At 42.7% G+C, this 25585-nt stretch overlaps 1 protein-coding gene across 4 annotated transcripts in view; it reads left to right on the top strand.

The window, feature by feature from the left end:
* The window catches only part of SGCD (sarcoglycan delta), a 316209-nt gene that overhangs the window by 255917 nt on the left and 34707 nt on the right, over positions 1-25585 (top strand). For all 4 annotated transcript variants that reach the window (XM_058848579.1, XM_058848580.1, XM_058848581.1 and 1 more), the window contains exons 5-7: positions 4399-4486; positions 6730-6849; positions 21057-21129. In XM_058848579.1, coding sequence (XP_058704562.1) covers positions 4399-4486; positions 6730-6849; positions 21057-21129 — 281 coding nt within the window. The remainder of the gene's footprint in view (positions 1-4398; positions 4487-6729; positions 6850-21056; positions 21130-25585) is intronic.

The following is a 25585-nucleotide window of genomic DNA, read 5'->3' as shown; positions in this document are numbered from 1 at the left end:
AACGTGCAGAACTGGGTCAGGAAGACTAATTTAAGCATGTCTGTGTCAAGTGACCAGAAGTGACAGAGCGAGGGTCACAAGGCCATCTTTCCTGGCAGGACATGCCTGATGTCTGCACTAATGAGCTGCTCGCAGTGTGGTGTCCTCAACAGTGCTCCAGGCCTGCCTACACAAATTGAAACTGCAGAGGTGTGATGCCTTTGTGGCTTTTCATTAGAGGTTTGCCATTCTTAATGAAGAGCGTTTCAGGTGCTCTAAAATTATTGCTCTGTCTCTCAGTTATTGGGTGATGAATTCTTGCTGCTCCAAACTGGAAGGAATTAAAGCGCAGCTCTGTCCCTGCAAGTGGAAAATGCAGTGCAGGAAAGTGTCACTGCTGTTCCTGCTGTTATCACATTTAGCTGTTGGTTGGGACTGGTTGAATTTGAAGAAAGGAATATATTTATTACCCACACAAAGCTCCCCCTCCACCAGCAGCTCCTTAGAACAGCACCCAGAGGTGCAGGCAGGTGAGTGCTGCTTGTGGCTGTAGGCCTGAAGCAGGAGAGCTTTTTCTGCTGCTTGCTTTGCAGAAAACAAGTTTTTGCTCTCTGACAGTCCAGCTGAGCACAGAGCAGTGTTTGCTTCCTGTAATGGCAGTGAGAGGTGGAGTTGAGCAGGAGAATGGTGCTCTGAGTGACTTCTCCACAGACTGCTCCTTGCCAACCTAGATTATGCTTTAAGATTTTATTTTTACCATTATTTTGTCAACCTGCAGGAAATTCACCGTTTCCATTATTTCCACAAGCTTCACTTGGCACTTGCTGTGGGAAGTCTATGAATCCATAGGATCAAATCAAAGCTATTCCATTTGACCATCTGAACTACAAACACGCTGACTGTGAAGCATTATTTTTAAATTGCCTGTGAAAATTTAAAAGGGTTTCCAAATATTTTTAATAATTCCCTAAAACAGTCTAAGGACATCTGTTAAAGTACTGAATTTCCCTGAAGACAGCCCTGGTTGGGATTGCTTCAGCTGCAAATTAAGGTTGTCAGTCAAAGGGTTTTTTCTGTTTCAGTCTCTGATCTGAGAGTTTTTAGAATCTCTTCCAAAGTGAGCCAAAGAAAGACAGCTAGTGAGCTGTTCTGGCTTGTTTTGCCATGTGTTTAACCTAGCAAACAGTAAGCTGATACCTTTTGTGAAGTTTTCTATATTTCACTCAATACCTCACTGCTTGGTGAGGAACCAAGCTATGCAGCTTTGACATATTTTTGCACTTTTCATATTTTTCCTTCTGCAGCATGTGTCCAATGTTTTAATAGATGGAGTAGCTGCAAATGCTGTTGTGTGTCTGAAAACATTTGAATTATTTTTGAGGCACTGGCTCTGCTAATGAGGAGCTGGAGTAAGAGGCAGAATGATGTATTTACTCTCCAGGATTTCCTGCAGAGATGAATAGTAGCTTCATGGTGAGCTGAAAGGACTTGACCAGCCCAAAGAGTCTTTAAAAGATGTGCTTGTTTATTGCATGCTGATATTCTAACTCCAGCTCCATCAAGTGATATGACAGTTTATGAAAATAGTGCTTCACTACATAACTGTTTTATTGTGGTGCTGATGCCATATTGATCCAGATTTCCACCTGCTCATATCCATCAGAATACTTCATTTTGTGTCATGGTAACATGAAAGTGTAAGAGAAGGGGAAGGCTTTGTCTTTTCAGTTGTAAATCCTAACTGGCTTTTAAAGCTTTCATTATTCTGTTCTGTGTGATTGAAAGAAGCTGGCATCATCACCAAGCTTGCAACAGAGGAAACATTTTTTTAATGTTCAGTGTTTAAAAGATGTCAATGTTATTTCCTTTGTAAACAGAAGATGATGGATAGAAAATCTGCTGAATTTTCAGCAAAAGGGAGTAATTTCTTCAGTTCTTTTTCATTCCTTAATGGAAAAAGAATTATGGAAATGAGAGTAGGCATTGCATTAAGTGCTTCCAATGTTCTTTCCCTGCAGACCAATAAAAACATAACTCCTCCATTAGGGAAATTTAGTTTTTTGAAGGCTGCGTGAATTTGAGTTCTGAATGAGTGAATGAGATGACTATGCTGGGGTAAACATTTCCAGGTCTGATTATGTATTTTAAGTCTTTTCTAGGTGGATACCAGCTCTTACCTTGTCTTGTAGGTCTTTAGAGCAACTCTTTCTGTGATTTTTTATATTGGTTTATCTGGTAGTACCTCTGTAGTACAATCTCTCATTACAAAGAGCAACAACAGATTTCTCAGAATCATGGAGACTGAACAATTTCTCCTGCCTGAATGTGGACTAGAGTTCCTGGCTTTTTCAAAACACTCCAGCTGCTTGAAAAGCCCATAAGCAAAATTCAAACAGTACAAGTGTCAAAAAAACCCCAACTTTCCTGTGCTTCCTGTGGCATGTTTATAGTAGTTACAGTCTCACCCATGACTATACATGGTGCAGATTGTAGCTGTCTACCTTAAAAAATATCCTTTATCTGTAAGTGGGAAATGGATGTACAGCAGTAAACTGCTGTTCCTGGGTGTGTTCAAATCAGGTCCCTGAGCAGGGGGGAATCCAAGTGAAGATATCTTTTCTTTCTGAGTTGTTAACCATAAAAACAACACTAATTTCTAGAAGTTCTAGAAGATCACAAATACAAACTAAAGAGGAGAATCATTGCAAGTCATTACCACTGATCCTTACTTATAAATTATTAATCATAATTCAGTTTCATATACAATATTACTTAAGCTGTCAGGTACATTGCAGAAGTATTGAAAGGTGATTTGTCCTCATTTAGTGTAGAGGGGACTGAGGCACCAAGAACTTCTGAAACCTGTCCAAGATCTGGAAATGATTAAGTGGAATTCTTTTTTTATTATTATTATTATTTTTATTTAGTTGTAAATAGTCTGGATGTAGCCAAAATGTTCTAGTTATAATTGATCAAATAAACCCCATTCTCCCCTTTATTGCTGAAGGGCTGATCCCATGGGAACATACTGCACAAACAGTGAAGGCAGCAAATGTAATTACTGTGAATATTTGGTCACACGTGAGGCTGGTTTTATTTTAGTTTTTTGAGGTTTATTTTCTGAAAACACTGCTGGGAATTGTTTGTCTGTCACTAGAGTGTTCCCTGAAGGCCCAGTCCACCACAGGACTCCCAGGAATCATTTCTGTGTTCCTTTATATTTTATATGCAGACAACTTATTCCTTCTGCCATGATACAGAATAAATTACATCTATGAAAATATTATCTTCATTACAAATTCAGGAGGTGAGGAGAACATGCCTGACCCACACAATTCTCTGTCCACACCCTGATCATTCCTTCCTAATGGAAAATATTTGAAATGCTGGAAAAAAAGACATTTGACATAAAAATTTTCAACTTCTTGCTGATTTTCTTACCCTTTCATCTCCTCTGCCTATCCCGTGTCTCAGGCAGCGGATGAATTTGATCAGCTGCGTGCTTCAGGCATTGCAGAGAGATGCTGGCAGTGAATTCCCACCTCACACATTAGATTTTTGGCTGATTTGATGTGGGGTCACCCCGTGCTGGTGCTGTGGGTGGCTAATAGCCCCTGAGAAACCAATTCTGCAGGCTGGGGCTGCCTGTGGAAAACACGAGTTCCCCGGAGCCTGGCTGTGCTTGCACACAGGAGGAGCCAGATGGTTGGAGCTGTGGGTTTTCTTTGCCTCCTCTCTGCAGGAGGAATACCTGAGATGGATGTTGCCAGGTCGCTGTGTGGCTCCTGTGTGCTGCCAGCTGCTCTGGCTCTTCTCTCAGAGGTGTGTTTGAAGCATAACAATGAGAAACTGCTGGAACTCTCTGTGGTCGTGTGGGAGGTGGGGAAGAGTTTGTGTCTTGTGTGCTGCAGACCCTGGGATGGGTCATCCCAGCCCACAGTGTGGTGCTGAAATGGTGGTTCACAAGTGCTTTGGGGTCTAAGGCACTCTCCACATGTTAATCACATTTTCTCTTCTCCAGCCCTTGGGCATGGCTGGTTCTCATGGTGGGCACACGCTGTCACCCACTGGTGTCATCAGAAGCTGTAATTTTGCAGATTTGCCTCTGAAATGCACTGCTGCAGTCAATCACCCTCCCAGAACACCTTTGGGAAGCTTAGGTCAGGTCCCATATCACCTGCACATGTTAAAATGACAGGTTGGTTGGGTTGTACCAGCAATAGAGGCAATCTAAAGCAAGGCACTGCCTGGGCCAGACAGAGCTGTGGTGTCCACTCTGGGCTTGTCCTGGACAGGAGGAGTTACTGCAGGGTGGGTGCACCCCAGGCGTGCCCCCAGCCTTGGGGTCAGTGCTGGGCACAGCTCCAGATGTCTCAGCCAGGGAGCCATCCCCATCTCACACCCTTGCTCTTGTTCCAGGGCAACCCACTGTACTTCCAGTCCGCCAGAAACGTCACCGTCAACATCCTCAACGAGAAGACAAAAGTCCTCACTCGCCTTGTAACAGGTAAGGAGGGGGAAAGGCTGTTTGGAGGGATTAAGGAGGGGTGGAAGTGGGTGTTTTAGGATGCTGTGCTGGCGCACAGGGGGAGCCTGGGTGTCTCGTGGAGTAGAAATGAAATCTTCACTCCACTTTGTAGAAAAAAGCCAGAGACATGAAAGCCATGCTGGAGAGGCACCTGGCTGGGGCTGTCTGATAACAAAGCAAACCATCATTTTCATTTGAAAGCCAGTCCAGAGTTGGAAATGTTTGTTGTATGACATCAGGGTCAAGAGGAACATACGCCAGGCTGACATTTCTGTTGTAACAGGCACAGGTTTTTCCTAAGACATTTATAACTTGCCTGAAATCTTGGGAGCTCTGGAGCCCAACTGTGGCGACAGTTTGCAATTTGAAGTCCTTCTGCTGATGAAGAGCTCTCTTTGCACCCAAACAAGAGTGTGTTGGATGGGGAAATGTGTGTTTTGTAAATCCCCAGTGCACAGCAGCCTTTGAATGAACACATGAGTAATTTGGGTTGAAAGAGCCTAATGCATTATATAAGCTATATGGCACTGTATATATGGTATATAATATATATTTGATACGGGGCAGAGATATATTTTCTGAGAATTTCTGAGACTGTGAGAAGAATTGGTGTGTGGCAAAGGCAGTAATCCATAAACATGTTTCCAAGTTGAGACTGGGTTGCTTGTTTTGCTTATATAACATCTTGGCCTTTAGTCACAGTATTAAATAATTAAATATGCAGCTTCAGTGAGCAATTATTTAGGCAGCATGTGCGAAACTTGCCTGGAGGAAGGAAATAAATTCAACCCCAGGCTTCCTGATTCTCACATTCAGAATGAAGGTCTTCAGTTTGTTGGCTCTCTGTGTATTTTCAAGAGGGTGTTTGGTTCACTGGAGCAGCTCCATGTCATGAGAGCTTGGGGCTCAGTGATACCTCCCAGTGTGATGCTCTGGTTATTGAGCTTTTTATGCATTCAGCAGCAGCTTTGGTTTCACAGTGGAGCAAAGATGTGGTCCCATGTAGTGTGTGCTGCAAGGATCAGTGGGGAGATGGTTAATAAGCAAGACACAAATCAGATTTAAAGTATTGGATTTTCTCAGTGTGGCTGCATGAGTTTTTAAGTATTTCCAGGGATCTCAGCATGGCCGAGCTTGTCTGAAGTGCAAACCACATGCATGATTCTGTGTGTCCAGGTGCCAGCACAGGTGATCTGTGCAGGGAAATGCTGGGTAGGGATGGAAATTTTAAGAAAATACTGGCTTTCAAGTGTTATTTCTCTTGTCTTTTGAGAAATGAGACTGGTCTTGAAGATGGCCGGAATTAGTGCAAAGTCCAATCACCTGCCTCGTGCAGGATAATATTCCAGGGCTGTGGCTTAGGTGGAGTTGGCAGGGCTGTTCAGTGGTGATTTGTCCAAAGTCTGGCATAGGTCAGTAACCCAGGGCAGCCTCTTTGTAACTCTTGACAGCCTTTGAGCCACAGACCTGCACAGAATCGCTATTCAGGCACCTGATGTTTATCAGACCCCACAACAAAACGCATTGCCAGAGGCTTTCCAGCACTGCAGGGCACAGCAGCCTGCAGGAAAAGCAGCAGAATTGAAATAAGATCTTGGAAGGAAAGTTTTACTTGTCTAAAAACTTTCTGCAGTGTGAGAGGATGCCATTTTTCTTGGCCTGCACATGATTGAAGGGTCTAAAACAAAACATTTGCTCCTGTGCTGGTGTTTGCCTTTTTTTTTTTTCTTTTTTTTTTTAATTGGGCTGTGCATGACACTGATAGAATTTTAATCCAGATATATTTAAAAGGTAGAGAACCAGGAATCTTTTACACAGCAGGATCAGTCCAAGGAAAATGGGCCCAGGAGCTGTTGATGCCTCTTACACCTGCACCAATACTTTAAAAGCATGACTTTAAGAATACATCCATGGCTGGATATATTCATTTCTGTTTCACATATGGGTCTGTCTTTTTGTAAAAATATGCCAGCTATCCCAAGTTCAGTGGTGCTTTTATGGCACACATAAGCATTAACAAAAGCGTAAGCAGAAATATTTGAGGAGTTATTACTTGGGTACAAAACTGCCCTTTTCCAATAAGATCTAAAAACCCTCCATGTTTGGTGTCTCTGATGAAATTTGTTGAGCTATTATTACTCAGCAAATGGGTTTATTGAATGTATAAAGCTACTGTGTGATTTTCTTACACTTTTCCCTAAAGTAAAGCTTCTTCCCCCTAGGTCCTCAAGCAGTGGAAGCACACAGCCAAAAATTTGAGGTGAAAACCCTCTCTGGAAAATTGCTGTTTTCTGCAGATGACAATGAAGTGGTGGTTGGAGCAGAGAGATTGAGAGTTCTAGGTAAGAGATTGTTTATTAAGCCACAGTTTTAATATGCACCTCTTCAAATCTGAGTATAGTTTTGCCTGACTTTCCTTCCTACTTGCTGAAAGCTTCTTTTGGAGATAAATCCTTGTGCTGTTTTCATGCCTTTGAATCTTCTCCAAGCAGATAAAGGCCAGGAGTTTCTATGTGAGGGCTTTCTTAAATTGCACAATTTGTTATTTCCCCTCCAGAAAAAAACTCCCCTGGATGTGTTTTGTCTGGCTGAGTGAAGTAGCTTTAAAACCAGTTTTGGAACATGAACAACTTTTGTCTTTTGGATGTGGAGTGGAGGACAGTGAGGGGCTGCCCCAAGGATGTGCCCATGTCTGCAGTCATGTGCAGAGACCTCAGGGATGATATTTTTGGTGCCAACACAGTCACCAGCTCCTCCTTCATTCTGTAACAAACACCAGGAGGATCTGCCACCCCAGCTGTGCTCCCTGCCAGGCTTTATTTACATTGGTATTTCCTAATAAAAACTGGGGATACACTCTGGGTTTGGGATGTAGGGGTTCTTTCTTGTTTCTTTGGATTTTTTTTTTTATTTTTTTCATTAATTGGAGAACCAAACAGTCGTGGCAGTTGTAAATTTTGAAACTTATTTGGTAGTCATGTAAAATTAACTGTCTGGAACTTGAATTTTTGTGCTCCCCAATTCAATCCACACTCTTTGGTTAGTCTGGGAGTTGGTCAGGAATGTTTTTACACAGGACTAGAGTGGGTAGCTCAGTGTTGTTCACAGTCACACAGCAGTGCTGCTCTGTGGAGGCACCAATACCTGTTTTATGGTGACTTGTTCTGAATGCATCTTTTCATTCCAAACTGTTCCTTACTTCTCCTGTGAAAACAGATCAATAAGGAGCTTGGAATTATATAAAGATATAAATAGTTATTATTATTATTATTTCTAGATATTTAATAGTATATAAATGGGACTTGGTATCCAACCCTTAACGTTTTTTGCTGCCTGGTGTCCTGCTGTTCTGGATGGTTCCTGTTTGTGCACAGGGTGGGTGTAGCTCTCTGCAGGTCACTGTGGTTACACACTGGACTAGTTCAGTCACCAGCTATAAAAAGTTGGGTGGGTTTCACAGGATAAATGCTGAACTTCACAAAATTAAGAGTATCTTTGTTAGCTTATAACTTGGAAGAGGCTCCTTCAAAATTCTTGCTGTGTTCCAGAGCTGGGGACATTTGTAACAATCTGTGTTCTCCAACAAAGTTCCCTTCAGGCTGCACCATTCATTGCTAATTCATGCAGGGTAGATGAAGTCAGGAGGCAACAGTTTTTAAGTGTTTTCTTGGAGACCTTAATATAAGAGAGATTTACATCATTGGTTTAAAAAAAATACAGAGCCTTTTTCTTACAAGCTCAAGTACTCCTTTTCAGATTACATACTTACAAAAAATTGCTTTTAAGTTCCTCGGTACTTTCAAGAAACCAGGAATTAATTTTAATAGCTGTTTTGAGTTTTTGCCTTGTTTTAGTCTCCAGAATAAACAGCATCAAAAATCTGCTGATCACTGTAGTGCAGTTTCATTTTTACCTGTAACTGAGTTTCTCGAGGTTGGTTTGACTTTTTCAGATCTATCAGAAAAGAAAAAGTGGAATGATACTACTGGTGATGTTACATAGCAAGTATTCTGATGACCTTGAGCTGAAATGCTTTCTGAGTTCATACTTGGCTTTGTTTTTCTCCAGCTTTGCTTCCCCAATCTAATTTTATCTCTGAAAGTGTTTGCCGTGGCTGTTTGCCATGCTGGGAAGTGTTGTACCATATGTTCGTGTTTCTTGCGGTGTTTTTGTCTGCTCTGAGGGCCAGTCCGAGCTGCAGCACACAGACAAATTCCTTTGATCATTCATTCTTCTGGTGCTTGGGATCTCAGGTGCTGCTGGAATGTGTCTGCTGACACCCATCTAGGCCATGTAAATAATTTTGACTTGTTCTTGTTGTTGCTGAACATGTACTTGTTGTAGAGACAAGTGTGTGTCAGGAACCTGGCATGAAAGTCATCCCACAGAGGTCAGAGCAGCAGTTCTTGTGGCCAGCTTTGAGTGTTGCCAGAGACAATAACTCTTTTCTTTGTAGGGACTTTTTTTCTGAAAAGTGTTTTTCTGAAACTTTGTGCCACAAACCGATGCTGAACCCTGTCCTGAGAAAAAGAGGTGCTCTCCTGTTTTGAAATGAACCCTGCTCTGGGTATCTAGAGGATTTTTCAACATTAGCAAGGGATAAGAAAGGGGAAGAATACACAGAATTATAGATTAAAAACAGATGCAAGTAGGACATACGATGCATTTGATGGTGCTTCAAAAAACTGCACAGCACGGACAGTGCACATTACCATATGAAAGTGCTTTTTATTTGATTTGTGTTTTGGGGAGTTGTTTCTGATTTATGAACATTAAAGGACACAGAAAGACAGAGCTGGCCACCTCTGCTTTTCACAGATGACGTAATTTAGAGTACTTCAGTGATTTTATTTGATATAGTGTCCAGTCAAATCTGTCATCGTAGGAGAGACTGGAGGATGACAGGAATTTCTCTGAGGGAAGGGCAGCCCCCTGAGCCCTCTGGCCATGCTGAGCTCTGGTAGCATTGACACAACCTTTAGCAGACACAAAGAATTCCCCCTGCCTCGCTCAGGTTGGGAGCTCAGCACTGCCTGGCTCCAGATAACTCTGAGGGAGCTTGCAAGAGTTCCTGCAAGAACTCCTCCAAAAACTGAGCCTTACAACCACTCAACTCTGCCCTTTTTCTTCCTAGCTCTTTTGCCAGTGCTCGTGTGGGGATGGGATGGGATGGGATGGGATGGGATGGGATGGGATGGGATGGGATGGGATGGGATGGGATGGGATGGGATGGGATGGGATGGGATGGGATGGGATGGGATGGGATGGGAACACACTCTCACTCTTAGCATCCCTTCCCCCTCACCAAACATCACTCTGTGGAATTTGAGCTCCCCACAGTCTTTTAAGAGATCCCAAAACAAACCTCAGAGCTGCTCTCCTTCCTCGGAACCGCAGCTCTGCGTTTGCAAGTCTTGGATTTCTGAAGGCAGAATCTTCCCACGGTGCTGCCCATGTGGGGGAATGTGGGACCCTCCCCTTGCCATGGGCAGCAGAGTTTTGGGCAAACCCAGGGACACACGAGCTCACCAAACACAGACCCTTGTAGAGGAGATAAATGAGCTGCTCCTAATTGAATTTGTATTTGCTACCTCGTCCTCCCTCCCTCCCTCTAGAAATGAAACGTGTCCAGACCATCTGAAAAATGGGGTGTAAGAAACACTCTTTAGTTAGAAGAATATTAAAAAATAACTTTGATATATATTAATTACAATTTAATTTAATAGCTTATTGAACGTTATAGCATTTATAAATAAAAGACGATCATAAAGCATTATTCTGACTGTTAATTAGCTCTATTTATTCTGCAGATTGGTTTTTAAATATGCCCTCTAGATGCCACTTGATACTAATTAACAGAGTTACATTATTATCTCTATAGAAAGGCATTTTTAATTAAATCTAAAGCAATTTAAATTAGCATGAGTTTTTACAGAAATTAAACTCTGGTCAGATGCTTAATTTAGCCTTATAAGACAACATCTGATGACATGCCAGTGTTGGTTCTCCCAAGGGCCTTGACATCTCTTTTTTTTTGAGATTATTTTTTGAAGTTTGTTTTCAGGGAAACTTGCCAGTATACTCTGGTGTTTAATATTTATGATGGATTTAACCAGTTTTTTTTGAAGACTAAATGCTGATGGGAATCCACAGGCATTGCAGTGAGCTGAGATAATACCACAAAAGCCACACTTCTGCAGCTGACAGGAGCCTGGCAGTCCCCGGGTTTGAGTGGAGGGAGGTTTGTGTGGGAGGTGGGATTGCACAGGCTGGATGTTGTCCTCTTACAAATCTACCAAGCTTTTTAACCACTGGTAAAATTACTATTTTGCTTTCCAACAAGGATAGGATTAATCACAACCCCACAGGGTCCCTTCTCTATACAGAACAGTGCAGGGTTTGCTCCCTAACCCCAGAAAATGTCTCTCAGACATTTGGATTAACAAGGCAGAAACTTTTCTTCTCATGGAGCCTAATGATAAAAAATTGGCTAAAACCTTCTCCTGTAGCAAACCCTAAAATATTTAGAATGGGGTAGGATGCCTTTCATCTCCCAGAATAAAAACTGCAGGAGCAGTGTGACCCAGCCCAGCACCATGGCTGATTTAAAAGTACCTTTGATCTCACCAACCTTTCCCTGCCTGCCTGGTAAATAATTAGCCAGTAGCTCCATTTCTGCCTTGCAGGTTTTTTCCTTCTGTAGCCAACACCCTTTGGGCAATAAACCATGTGGAACATGTCAGAGCTGACCACAGGTTAGACTTTCAGGACTGTTAGTTTGGGAGTATTTTTTTGTTCAAGTTTCTCTCCAGCTGCCTGGGAATGCACCTGGAAAGAGGAATCAGCTGTTGAAAGGTTATTGAAAATTTATTAATAAGTTTGGAGTAATTAAATCCAAAGCACATTTCCAGCATTTTATTTATGAGCTGTTTATTAAGGAGTTTAGAGGATTTAGTGGAGGAACACCAGCAATAAAAGCAGTGCAGACCAGGAGTGCAGGGCTATTTACAAGAGCAGGCAGTGACAGGACGGAGAGAAATGGCTTTAAACTGAAAGATATTAGATTTAGATTAGATATCATAAAAAAAAGGAATACTGTGAGGGTGGTGAGGCACTGGAATGGGTTTCCCAGAGAAGCTGTGGATGCCCCATTCGGGCTGGATGGAGCTCAGAGTGACCTGGTCCAGTGGAAGATGTCCCTGCCTGTGGCAAGGGAGTTGGAACAAAATGTTCTTTAAGGTCCATTCCAAGCCGAATCATTCTGTCATTCTGTGACTCTGTGACTGCAGAGCTTTTTCAAATGGCAGTGTTGGGGCTGTTACTGGGGACAGAGGCAGGAACCTGCTCTGTATTTATAGAACACAAGGTGCTGTGGCACGTTACTCACAGAAGGGTTAAATGAGCCTTTGCAATGATATCCCTCACCCTGGGCAAGAACAGGATTTGCTGTGGATGTTACTGAACTAACACATCTGTGCAAGCTGCCCCAGCTGCCTGGAGCTCCACATCTACAAACATTGTCAGGGTTCCATGGATTAGCCTGATCTGGGAGGAGCCCTGCAGAGCTGTGCCTGCAGTGCCAGCCTGGGTACAGGACTCTGCTCAGTTTTCCTCCATATTCAACTTTTAGTGGCTTCTTGGCATGTCCTTTTCAGCTTTTGCTTGCTGCAGTAGTTACAGCAGAATAACTTTAATGACTGCAAGAGTAGTTATATTTCATTAAATAATCCACAGAGGTATTTGACTGGTGTCAGTCATTTCAGAGGGTGGGGTAGGCTAGAAATTTAACAGTTTCCAGGAATTACCATCCATTTTTACAGCATGTACCCTTCTTCAGCAGCAATTATTTATGGGTCAGGATGTGCATGGTTGCCCTTTACAGCAGCCATTATGATTTCCAAATGGCATTTTGCTGATGTGTTTGTGGCAGAGGGAGCAGCCCTGGTAGCCAAGTGTTGAAATCAGGCCTGACCCAGAGAGGAAACGGAGCTTTCTGGTCTCACCACTGAGTCTGCTGCAGCTTTATGTCTGAGGGTAAATGCCAGGCTTCAGTCTTTGTACTGTGGATTTTGGGCACCTCCCTGAAAGACATGTCCTTGCTACAGGTCTGTAAAGAGCCTTTTCAAAGGACTTGTGGTGCTGCAATACTCGTGTCTTACAAAACTCAGACATTTTCCTATTCTAATCCTTTTCCTTCACAAAGGCAGTGGAGGGGAACCCCACTTTAACCCCAAGAACAGGGAACTTCTCTGGGATACTTCACTGGGATGCCTTGCTGTGCCTCTGGAGACAAACTGCACCATCAGCCAGGGGCCACAGCCCTTTCCCAGTTCACCCAGTCACAAATGAGCTCTGGGCTCCTCCAGAGCTCCTTCTGTGCTCTCAGCCAGAGCCAGGAGCGAGCCAGGCTGGGACAGGCATTTGACCTTTTACTGGAGATGTACAAACTTCTCTAGGAAGCAGCTGCAGCACTCAGTGCTCCCTGCCCACAGGTAATTAGGCAGCAACACTAATGCAGCCCCAGAGCAATTGCCAAGCTGTCGTGTAGTGCTTGGTCCTGCAGGAAAGGGACAGGGAATAAAACGAGGGGAGCAGGGAAATGTGCTGAGAAATGAAGATACCAGGGTTTAGCACTGGCACTAGCAAGGAACTGCCTCTGCTGTCTTTAGCTCTCAGTTGCGGCAATTCTGTCAGATTTCCTTGAGCTCATTGCAGAGCTGTGATTATGGGGAAAAAATTATGTTTAGTAAAATTAAGGAGTAGTGGAGGGCAAAAACATATGTTTACTATCAGTTGTTAAAGCCACAAGAAAAAATCTTTTTTTTTTTTTTCTCTCAACTAGAAATCGTGCTGTTGCTGTATCTGTGTAGAAGCAGGGGTCACAAAGTGATTTCACCTGTAATCAGCAGTGACAGAGAATTAAAAAGAACATAGAAAAATATAGAATATAGAAATATCTAGAATATGGGGAAAAAAATGTATTGAAAAGAAACCTGATTTAGTTGAATTGGGTAGGTTTAGGGTTTTGGGTTTTTTTTTTTTCCCCAGAGGCTGAGATGCAATTTTTGGATGCTTTCTGTCAAATAAAGTATTTCTCCCATTCTGCAAGGGAAGAAATTAAAATTACCAATTCTTGAATGAATACTTTCGATAGCTCCCCTGCTTTAAGGGCAATATGTGTGACACTGTTTTCCATTCTTTTTAATGGCAAATCCAACTAACATTGCTCTTCTTTTTCAAAATCCACTCACCCAGATTGCAAACTTGTCTTTTTATTGGCAAGAACAATCTGTGTTGGGAGAGAGAGAGAGACTGAGGAGTTTTCTTTGTGTTTGCTTTTACTTAAAATACATTCCAGGCTGAAAGGATAGCATTTATGTAAAGTGTATAGGCTTCAAGTCCAGGCTGAAATGTGTGTTCAGATTGTGTTCCCTTAATCCTGTTTAAGGAAAGAGTGGAATCATCCACCATCAGATTAATATTGATTAAATGTCACAAGGATTATGAAAGAAACATACTTTACACTTACCAAACAGTGAAATCAAGTTTAAAAGTGTGGCAGATTTATATTTTATTTCCTAAGTGTCCTCCCCAGCTGATCTGTTTGAAGCTCACATAATATTCTCCATGATAAATTTCCACTGTGTATTCCCACTTCAGGTGCTCCCCTGAGTTCCTTTGCAACTTTGCACAAGAATGCCGGGAAGAGCTTCAAAGGAATTCAGTGATGACATTGCTATTGTTGAGCTGCAGAAAAGTGTTGAAGGACCCCAAAACTAGTCAAGAAGGAAATATCTAGAGGTCAGCATAAGTTGTAGCAACCTTTCTTCCTATGTCTGTTCTCAGTTTGGGTGTGAGCCCGTCTGTTCTGTTCTGTTATTCCCTTTATATTCCTCAGATAAATGAAGCGTGGCAGCGGGGCTGTTGAGGATGGTGTGACTGCAGGCACATACATCACTAATGACCCACTTGCTCGTCCCTGAGCTTGCAGCTCATCTCTTTGTTTGCAAGTTTTCCAGCTTAAAACCCAGGCTCCATTGATTTCTTGGGACTGAGTCAGAGAATTTTTTCTCCTCCACCCGGCAGGGCTGGAGTCACAAGGAGTTCCTGTCTGGCCTAACTCAGCCACAGCCCAGTGCCTAAGGCTTGGCTCACTCCCTGTGTGCTTACAGTGCCAAGACCAAGAGATAAAAATAAATCTGTAATAAAAGCAATAGAATTCTTTTTTTTTTTTATTATACTACATTTTTATTATAAACACTTTGTTGATGCTGCACATGATCTCATTATTGCCCTTATTATTCAGGATTTTTTGATTGCCCTTAAAAGAACAACTCCCCAACGCTTAGACAAAAAAGGAAGACAGACAGACCTTTGCAATGAGCTATTTTTACAAGATCCTGGAAAGAAATGTGAATGAAGCTTTATGGCTTTTGTTCAATGCACTGGCTTAACGTAACCAGGCTATTATTGGACCCTGAAATAGAGCTCTTATTGATTTCAGATTTAATGGGATTCAAGGGGAGCAACAGCAATTACTATGCTCACCCATTTAAAAACATAAATTAAAGGATGAATAAGGTTTTTAAAGCTTGGAATTAGAAGAAGCAGTCACAAATAATTTTTACCTGCATTGTATTGGATTTACTTCCTGAGTATCTGTTTGCCCAGACTTTCTGAGACTGTCACATATTATCCTGATGAGACCTGCAGAGGAGAGAATCTCTACAGATGGGTGTTTTCATGAACAAATTGCTGAATGTGTCCTGATCAATAATAGTGGGAATAAAAGTAGTTTATGGAGACCAACAGCACACTATACATTGCCTCTTGACTTCAGCTGGAAAAAAAACATAGCAAATCTTTCTCCTTCCCCCCTCATTTGCACAGTCCTGCATAAGGCAGAGGATGAAAAAGATACACTAAGGCCAACTTTATCAACAGGTTCATCACAGGCCTCTGAAACCCCACTTCCATTTGAAAGCAGTGATATACAACACTAAAGGTGTGCTGCAGGTCTGTAATTATCACTAAAGAAATACAGAATGGGAAAGAAATGTATTGTCTGAAAAGAAAAAGTGGGGAATAACCAGGTCCATCTGCACCTGTGTGGAAACCTGATGCCTCCCTGCATTCTGCTCACCCCCAAGAGCTGCTCAGCCAATTGCCACCTACCCTTGATAGCAGGAGCATCAGTTATTAGTCTAAAAATACCTCTCATTGCATTGCATTTGAGCTCCTCTCTCTCCCAGCAGAGAGCAGGGGAAGTCCAGGGCAGGTTGTGTTCAGAGGGAGTGGGATGGGATCAGTGTCTCAGCACAGTGCTGGGTCCCTTGCCTTGGCAGCAGGGCAGGTGCCAGCAGTGTCACACAGCTCAGCTGCTGCTGCAGCACGCAGGGAAGGCGAGAGGCAGCTGGAAAAGCTGAACACAGATGCCTGTGCTCCTCTGGTTGGAACTGTTGGTGGTTAAGATGCACTGTCCAGCTGAGATTTGCTTCTTTCTCGGGGCATTGGTGCTCCTCCATTTCCAAACCCTAAAACTGGACTGGAAATGTTCTCTTGCCGTGAGACTCCTGATTTTTGTTCTTGAATGAAGTGAACACATACAGGGGTCTTTGACACCCCACACCATATACCCTGCAAAGGGGGAAAAAAGCCAAAAAACCCAAAACACTCTCTGTTATGGTGAATCAAAATATTTTAGGTAGATCCTGTCGTATGCTTTATAAGTTCCTGACTGATTCTGTGGAATTAAGTTATTGGGCAGAGAACCAGCTAATGGAAACACATTGATGAAATCATTTTTGAGGGACATTAAATGGGACTTAAAATAAAGCTGAAATGGCTTTATGGATTTTTCAGTCAAACTGTTTATGAACATTTATCGGTGGTAAATTACACAGTGTCAGAAGAGGGAATCAGTATAATAGAAGCCTCTCTGATATAATACTGTGAGAAAGAATAATTTATTGCCTAGGCATGTACAGTACAGTGTGTTTAAATACTAATGATATTACTGTTTTCTTCTGTCTTTGGCTGATTGCATGTAAGTTACCCTTAGCTGCAGCAGAGAGTCGCATATGATGAAAAAAAATTTCAGTACTTAGCAATGAAATAGAAATTTTCTGTATGCTCTTTTCATGGCAGATAGGAAATGTTTTAATAACAGCTAATTCAGGAGTCAGAAACTGTGGTGTACAATAATAAATGTGGGTTACATTTGCTTTATACTCAGTAAAAGAGGAAGAGGGATAGAGCAGCTTTGATTGAAAAGGGAGATTGTAGCAGCTGATTCTTGAACTGTTGGAGCTGTTTGTTAATACCATTTGCCAAATCCCATCATTTCTCAGGTAGAGGACAGTGAAATTAAGATGGGAGGAATGCAAGACTAGAAGGAAATTGCTGGTCCTGAAACTACTGCCCCTTGTTTCTGAGACGTCAGCTCTTCCAGTCAGGACTTTGTCAGATCTGTCATATTGTCTGTCCCATCTAACTGAACAACTGCCCCCATTGCAGCTCCTCTATTTGCTGGAAAACCCTCACTTTCCTTCCCAAATAAACTCAGGACCAGTTTACTGCCACTCCTAAAAGCCCTGGCTCTCATATAAACATTGGCTTAGAGCCTGTGGTTGTTTTCCCTTGGTGTTATTTACCCTCCTAATGTATTTATGCACAGCATGAGTATCCTTCCTTAGCACATTGTGCTGCTCAGCTGCAAAGCCAAGTCCTTCCAGGCTTCTTTTGTAGCACAGACTTGTGTTTCTGCAGTCAGGACAATTTTTCCTCTCCATACACTCTCCTCACTGGGGATGAGCAGAGGGGGCACACAATAGTTCAAGGATTCACTGATGATTCTTAAAATAATGTGATTTCCTTTTTTGTGTGTGTGTGTGTGTTCCTGTTAGACTTTCTTCTTGCCTCTCAGTTTAATGTCATGTTTGCCTTCCCTTTGCCTCTGTCATGCTGCCATGAATCATGAGTAGCATTCTGCTTTTATCCAGGGATATTATATCTTGGAAGCCTCCAACATGTAGAGGAAATTTTTACTACTTTCTAAGCACATGACCTTAGACTTCACATTTTCAATCATTTGTTACTCCATAACATCCCAGTTTTCCTCAGCAGAGCCAGAATATCCCAGTTCAGTGACAACAGCACATTTCCCTCAAACCTTCCTTCCTTTTTTTGCCAAAGCCTTGAGTCACAGTTGGATTCCATGATCTTCAGAGTGTTTTCCAACATAAGTGTTTCTGTGATTCTAAAATCACTAAATGAGGTCACTTCCTCCAGCCTTCACTTTCAGCACCATCCAGCACTGATGCTGTCAAAGCCTGCCTGGGGACTTCCACGGTGGCCAAAAGCCAAATTTTCACACAAATGTCCAGTGGAGCTGGATTAGTCCAAGGCAGTTTCTTTCCTTGGGAGCTGCTGATCCCCCAGGCAGAGACTGAGACTCTCCAGTGTAGAATAGAGGGGGCTGGAGGGAGGGGGCATGTTTGAGGTCCAGAAAATTCCCAGTAGTACAGAAGGAAGAGGACGGTTCTATACTGAAAATCATCAGGCAATTTTGGTGAAACCAAAGGGAGAACTTCTCCAGAGTGTTTAATTCATCCATCAGCCCCCAGCTACAGAAAGGGGGACACTGAGGATGAGGATTAGGTGAGGAAAGGAAAGTTTGTCAGTGTCTCTGATAAACTCTCTGCCAACTCAAGGGGACCTTCAGCTGCTGACAGCCAGAGCCAGGGGAGGGATGTCTCTGTCCTGGTCCCTCAGCATCCCCTCGTGGCTGATGTCCTGCTCAGTGACAGGGACAGGTGGCCCTTCGGGAGATTCTGTGTTATTAAAGAAGAATATTAAGGAGTTATACAGTCAAGGCAGAAAGCCTTATCAAGACAGGTAGCATTCACTTCTAATTCGGATCAAAGGAGAGAAACAGAAGGGTTTGGAAATCTCATTCCTGTTCCCAGTGCATGAGGGACTTTTTAATGGATCTGGCAAGAAGGGAGATGGGAAAAGAGGGTTTGAGAACTGTGTAGGGAAGGGAGAACAAGAAAATGGAGGAAATGAATACCAGGTCTTTTATGTTAAGCCTTCTTGAAATAACTGCATTGGGGTTTTCATTGACCTTGTTTCCAAAGTTACTTCCTGCATTTAAAGTAAATAATGAAAGCCTGGAAAACCCTAAGTTTAGAAATAAGTTAAAGTTTCTCCTTATTCTGCAAGCACTTCTGGTTACAGGCAGGTAGTTATTTTGAGCTTTACATGACTTGAGAGTCTGACTTAAAGTGTCTAAAAATTAATTAAAATGCCCAGCATAAAGTCATCATTAAGCCATGTGGGTGGAAAGGGTACAAGAAAATCTACGTGCATCTCTCCAGCTGCACCTCCTCATCTTCCTTCCCTCAAAAATCACTGCTCGATTATGCAGATAAGTGCAGGCTGGATGTTTTGTTACATTTCATTGCAAAGCCAAGAGCCAAGGCAATTGTGTTGGATAAAGCAGAGATTTAAACCATTTGGAAACTGTTGAGAGAGGACAGATCTGATAGTAACAACCTTCATGGTTGGCAGGTTACAGATTCTTGTGACAACTTGTAACAATGAAAGGCTATAGTAAAGTTAAAAGCTAAATATCTGTATTGTGCCATTGGATCAGTTTCAATCCCCAAGTATAAAGCTTCAGACTTTAGGCTGTTTTTATTGTCTTTGAGCTTACTTTGTTTTTCTCTGGGTTAAAAGGAGTTGGGGATTTTTTTTATAAATGTTAGAGTGCTTGTTTTCATTCTGATTTTTTTTTTTCCTTAACACAGTGGGACAACTTAGTTTATTTATTTCAGTGCAAAGAAAGTGTAGTCATACCACAGCTGTAGGTGTTTCTCACTTATGGCAGCAGTTACAGCAGGATGTTGTGTTGACACGTTTTGGACCATCTCAGAACATCTGTTTTTCTGTAATGATGACTTTCAAACTGCACATAGGGAGCAGTTACAACAGCATGTGTTAGGAGTGCTCTCAAACTGTACATGTAAAAGTTTTCATCAGGATCTATAGTTTGCACCAATAACTTTATCAGACTAAAATCTGGAGATAGAAATAAATACAGAAAGAAATAAAAAAATGCCGCCACCGCTGTCTGCATGCTGCCACTGAAATTGCTGTGATGACTGCAGCTAATGAGTGACTAATTGTTCACAGTACATCTGAAGGCAAGACCACAGGTTTAAATTTAAGAATATAGGTCATACTTGCTCATTGGCTTGGCAGCTATATATTGGAGAAGAGGAATTTATAGTGCACACTGTGTGTGAGGCAGTTAGTGCCACTCTCAGCTGTGTTTTAATTGGAAGTTTCAGTGGGAGCAGGAACGTGATGTTCTGCAGCAGAATGTCAGTGACAGCACCTGGGGACTCCTGGGCTCCAGCAGAGTATTTTACAAGTAGAATGAGAGCAGAAAAAAAAAAACAAACCAAAAACCAGTGAGAAGTCCAGAGGATTTGCTTCACAGTGATTGATTTAGAAAGCCCAGAACTTCTCAGAGAATCAGCAGATGGGGGAATCGGATCACCATCGGTGTCTGACTAAAGTCTCCTCATGCAAGGCGGGTTGGCACACGAGGACTTGAGAAGATTCAGTGGCTGAAAGATGAAGTGAGACCATTTCAGATTAGATGCACATTTTAAATGAGAACAGGTAGTGGAAAGGGTTGCCAGAAGGAGGCAGGGCTTTGGCTTCCAGCAGTGATACGAGGAGAGAACATCTTTCTAGAGAAGAGAGAGCAGGGTTAGATCACAAAATATGGACCCACTTCAGGGATGGCTGGCTGAAATGGCCCAACTGGGCTATAAGGTGGCCAAGAAGAGGTTTGCAGTGGTCTGGAAGTTGGACAAGCTGTTTGCAGTACCCAGCAGAGCACAGCTCTAAATCCAGTCAGCAAATGGGGCAGTGCAGCTTGCCCATGTCTCAGAGAAGGAGGGGTGAGCAGAAGTTATATTATTTCTGGGTCACACATTGAACTGGTGGCCAGGCTGGGACTGGAGCAGAGTCTGCTCGTGCTGCCCTGCATGAGGGTGCACCTCCCTCCTTTTCCCCAGGCAGGAGCAGAGCCTGACTGGAGAGGTGTTTGTAGGGATCAAGTCAAAAATTGCTTTTCTCCCTTGAGTATCTCTGAGAGCCCAGGGAAAGAAATAATGTCTTGACATGCATCCAGGTTCTTTAATGAGGGATGTGGCTGGATTAGATGCCTGGTTAGCAGAGGGTGTCTTTTCCAAGCTCCCTGCATCAGTTGGGTCAGCAGATTCTCCCCAGGTTGGGATGCAAGCACCTACTTTTCCAGCCAGAACTGAAGTTTACAGGCAAATCCCACATGTGATTGAGGCAACACATTGCAGATGAACAAGGTCTGGCTTTTTGGGGGACAGAAGGGAGGTGCAAGAAAGGCATGGGGTCAGGCAATGGGTTAAAGTGCACCTAGGTATGATTTGACAATCACTCCCCTGATAACAGCTTATAATGTTTACAATTTGTCTTCTGTTTTGTTTTGTGATTTCAGGAGCAGAAGGCACAGTGTTCCCTAAATCTATAGAAACTCCCAATGTCAGGGCAGACCCCTTCAAGGAACTAAGGTAAACTTTGGAATATGGTTTAATGGTAACTCAGTGGAGCCTTGTTGGAGTTGTGCTTACTGCTGGGCATCATTCTGCTTTTGCAAAAGAGCTTGGGGTTCTCTTTGGGAGGCATCACAAGAGAGGATGCCATGGAAGAGAAGGGTCCTGCCACATCTACATGTGATATGACCAAACTAAAGGCAGTCACAGGTCATGAGAGCAGCATTTCTGCTCCGTAACGTGCTCTGCATACCCTGGGCTCAGCATTTGGGGGAAAAAAAACAGAGTAATTTTTTCCTGGTTGTGTGCAGGGAGGTACTGAAGGCTGTGCTGGATCACAGGGAGTAGCAGCAGGCAAAAGAATAATGCTCTCCAGTATTATCTGTCTTGCAGAATTGCAAACCCTCCCTGACCTACATGGGGCAGAGCTGTGCATGTGTGTCAGTGCTGGGATGCCACTTGCTGACATCATTGTGCCAGGGGGAATAAACAGCACAGCTCTGCCCTCACCCTGAGGCTGGGTGTTACACTGATTTTATTTTTTAAAATATTTTTTTTTTAAAAGTGTGGCACTACAGGTTAATTTGGATGACTGGTCTCTGGAAAGATACTAATCACATGGCCTAATAAATTACTGAATGAATCACCTGGTATCTTCTGACCAAGAGTGCTTAAGGGTTTACCTCAATACTCAAATTATCCCTCCTTAGAAAGAGAAATATTAAAACAAACAAACAAACAAACAAAAAAAACCAACACAAAAAACCCATACACACCAAAAAAAAAAAACCACTACAGAAGGACATTTTGTCCTTAAATCTTGGGTTGCCAACTCTCCTTTGCCAGAAAGTGCTGGGATGGAGCAATCTTGAGCCAGCTGTAGTTGAGCACGAGCGCTGCAGAATTCCTGCAGATGCAGGGGCTGAGAGAGAGCTCCTCTCATGGATTCCCTGCTCTGATACCAGGGACAGTTATGGCCCAGCTAGGTCACCAGGGAAGATGAAGAATATCCCATCTGCTTTCCCTTGGGTCTGTCTCCACCTTTCAGTTTCCCCCAGGAAACCCTCTAATTGTTCAATTTCCCACTCTGCCTGGCAGACAGCAGGAGCAGTGGGGGCGTGATTGGGTTTGTTACGAAAGTTTGTTCTCTTCCTCCAGACAGTGACTTTAACCCTCCCTCGTGGTTTTCCCAGTTTGGGTCTGCTTCCTGTTAAAATAAAGAGGAAATGTGGTCTTTCCTCACTGTAATGTGCAGCTGGCAGGGCAGCTCCAGGGGCTGCTGGGGGGCAAAGCTCTTCATTTCCCTGGAAAATCCAAGCAGACAAAGGCATCAGCAAATGGATTTCTAGGTGACCTCCAGGTGACAAAGGCTTTCTGGCACAGCCCACGTTCACTGACATTTTCATTAAAAAATAAAAAAATAAATTTTTTTAAAAAGCAAGATCATGGGTAAAATATCCAATAGCGTTTCCAAAATTTACAAAGCCAGATCTTGAGTAGTGCAAAAGAGATGAAAGATTCACGTCCAAGTTTGTGATCATTTAAGATGTTTCTAAAATGGGAGGGGGGTAGAATCAAAATAAGTGTAGGATGTTGTATTGGAGGGGGGAAATGTGAATTAAAAGGGCCTTAACCTGATTGACTATGCTTCTGTTCCAAAACGAATTAAGCTAAATGAAACTGAAATTAATTTGTGGCAGTATCCATGCAAGTGATTGATTCAGTATATTTAATCTGCTTTAAATTCATGTTGTTATTTCACTTGTTTTGTGTGGAGAGCTGTTAGGTAACTGATTTCCTTTTGAAATAGTGGATTGGGTGAAAAAATCCTGTAAAATCTGTTAGCGTTTCTGTATTTTTTTTTTAAGGAAAATTATTGAATAGAATTTACCTGGTGGAGAAAAGTCCCACAAAGTCCTAAAATATTTTGTGTTCTTCTGACAAATTTATCTTGGCAAAAATAAACGTTTTTACAGCATCCTGAGAAGAGCCAGTGGTGGCAGTGTTTAGGGAAGGGAAGGTTTTCCAAGAGCAAATGCTCTACTGCTCCCCAAACCAGGATCCATCCGTCTCTCTCTGCATGTTGGATCACTGGCTGCTTCTTGGGTAAAACTGTGCCTTTTGGGGGCAGTACAGAGTTAATAGTGAAAATAATCTTACCCTGAGGGGAGATTTTTTGGTCCCTTCCTGTTTTGATAGCAGTGTGTGTGCATAAGGTGTCCTTTTTGCCTCTTTACAAAGATGCTGCAGTGAAATGGGGCTGGAGGAGATGGGCCCCGAGCTGTCACACATCGCTGGGAAAGCAGCAGTGAAATCACACACTCAGTAGCTGGCTTGCCTCTAAAAGACTTTTTTCTGCAATAAATAGTGCTTAGGCTGAAGCTCTCAGGTGGAAAGTGCACATTCAGCTGCTGCAGGTGCCCCCAGGCACCACCAGCCTCCATCTTCATCCTAAAGCAAAGATTGTGATCCATTGGTGATTTCTCCCTTTGCTCTTGTCAGTGCCCGCTCCTTTTGTTAGATTTCGGAATGAGGTGGCAGCGATTCGCTGTCACCAGGAGAGGAGACCAGCTGCTCCTGTCCCACCTGGGAGTCAGGACACCTGGATGTCCTCCTTGCCTTCCTCCTCTCCTGGACAGACAGACTGACTCCCCGGCAGGACAGGCAGGACGTGCTGCTCCTCTCTGCTCCTGCTTTTCCTCCCTTCTCCCCAAGGCCTTCAGTCACATCCATGTGTCACCACAGCTGACACGCTCCAGGTGACAGGACACTTGTTCTCTTCAGACTTTCTGTCCATTTGGCTGAGGAATGCTCTTCATCATTCAGCTGTATTGGTAATTCAGCTGCTCTCGAAGGTGCTCATCATCCTGGTGAGCCTCTGCTCAGGGTCCTTTCTAAAACACTTTTGCAGTGGTTTAGAAGAAGAGAATCCCAGAGGGAATATGTGCACAGCCTTTTTCCTAACATGCTAAGCCCATCTCGAGGTTCCAAGAATTGGTTTTGTGCTTGTTTGAGGCAGCTCTGGACTTTGCTGCAGACAGACTCACGTGTCTAAAACATTCCTGCTCAGTGTCCACTGTGGTAGGAATGCCAGAGCTCATTAATGTCTTGTTTAATGCAGAGTGTAATTAACAGGCCATGTTTCCTACCTGGGCTCTAGAATATTCCTTAATAGTGTCCTAAAAACCAAGAGATGGTTGACAAATTATTTGATTTACTTTTGGGAACTTTTTCGTAGTTCTATGTATTTAAAGTAATTTTAGACTCCTGATTGTATTTGTTGTTCGTTGGGTTCTAAACTGGTCAAAAGCTGTAAAAAGGAAAGCAAACAAATCCAAATTATTTTCAAATACTTAGGATGTTTTTCATTGCCATCTGTTATCATCCCAAAATAGTTTAGGGGGAGGACTTGGGAGATTTGTTTGGACGCTGAAATATTTGTACTCATCTGCATTGATGCTTTTTAAAGCAGGTTGGTGCCTTTGACATATGGTAATGTGATTGCTTCTGTATAAAAGTTGAATTCAATATGACCTTTTCTCACTGGATTATTTGAGTGGCACCCAAGCAGCTTGTCAAGAACCTGCCTTGAGAACCTCTCCTTGACATTGGCAGGAATCAGCTGCCTTTTTCTATTTACATTCTTCCAGAAAACAAATACACGCCAGAGATGCTAACAGGAATTGTCCATCAAACACCAGATCAGCACTCTTCAGAGGTGAGGGATAAAGGCTGGGCTAGCCACTGAATAAGGAAGGAGGAAATAGTTTGAGGGGAGGGGATTAAAAGGTGGGTGATGAAATATAAAAAAAAAAGTATCAGGAGGGTGCTGTTAAAGTGCCAAGTGCTGGAAGCTGGGGATGCTGTGGGCTTGGAGCAGAGCTGCCTTAAGAACCAATGTCCAGGTCGTGCTGCAGCTTGGAAACCTGCTCTAGGGTATTTCTGTTCCCAAAGTTAAATAAAAAGAAGTCAGACAGCATGAAATTCACTCCATGAGGGGCAAGCACACACCTGGAATTCATCCACAGATACTGTGAGTTGAAAATGCAGCAAATCACTCATCCAAGGCTAGGAAGGCAAGGGATGAATGTTTTTTTTTTCTATAATGCACAAATATAGTTAAGGGAGAATTAATCCCTAGGGCTTAAAGGGGTAATTTTTTGGCTAAAGTTAATTATGAAGCATCGAAAGCACGAAATGGCAGATGAAATGTGCTTGCTGCTTGATTTTATTAGTGCAATTCTACCTTACCACGTACTGAACCATCCAAATAGTCCAAGGGAGACCTATTGTAACAAAAAACAATTTAAATAGAGTGCTGAGCTAACGTAACAATACTCATTTTGAAAAACAGGAATTCTTACTGAGTTAAGGTTTCTCTCAGCTGTGTTTCACAAGCCCCCATAGATAAGTAGGAACACAAATAATATTTCTGTCTAAAACCAATTACATTAATAATGATTAAGAGGAGAAA

Source organism: Poecile atricapillus, chromosome 13, assembly GCF_030490865.1.
Source record: "Poecile atricapillus isolate bPoeAtr1 chromosome 13, bPoeAtr1.hap1, whole genome shotgun sequence".
In the NCBI taxonomy this organism is placed as follows: domain Eukaryota; kingdom Metazoa; phylum Chordata; class Aves; order Passeriformes; family Paridae; genus Poecile; species Poecile atricapillus.
Note: the sequence above shows the minus strand (reverse complement) of the source record. Positions and strands in the feature narration are given on the sequence as shown.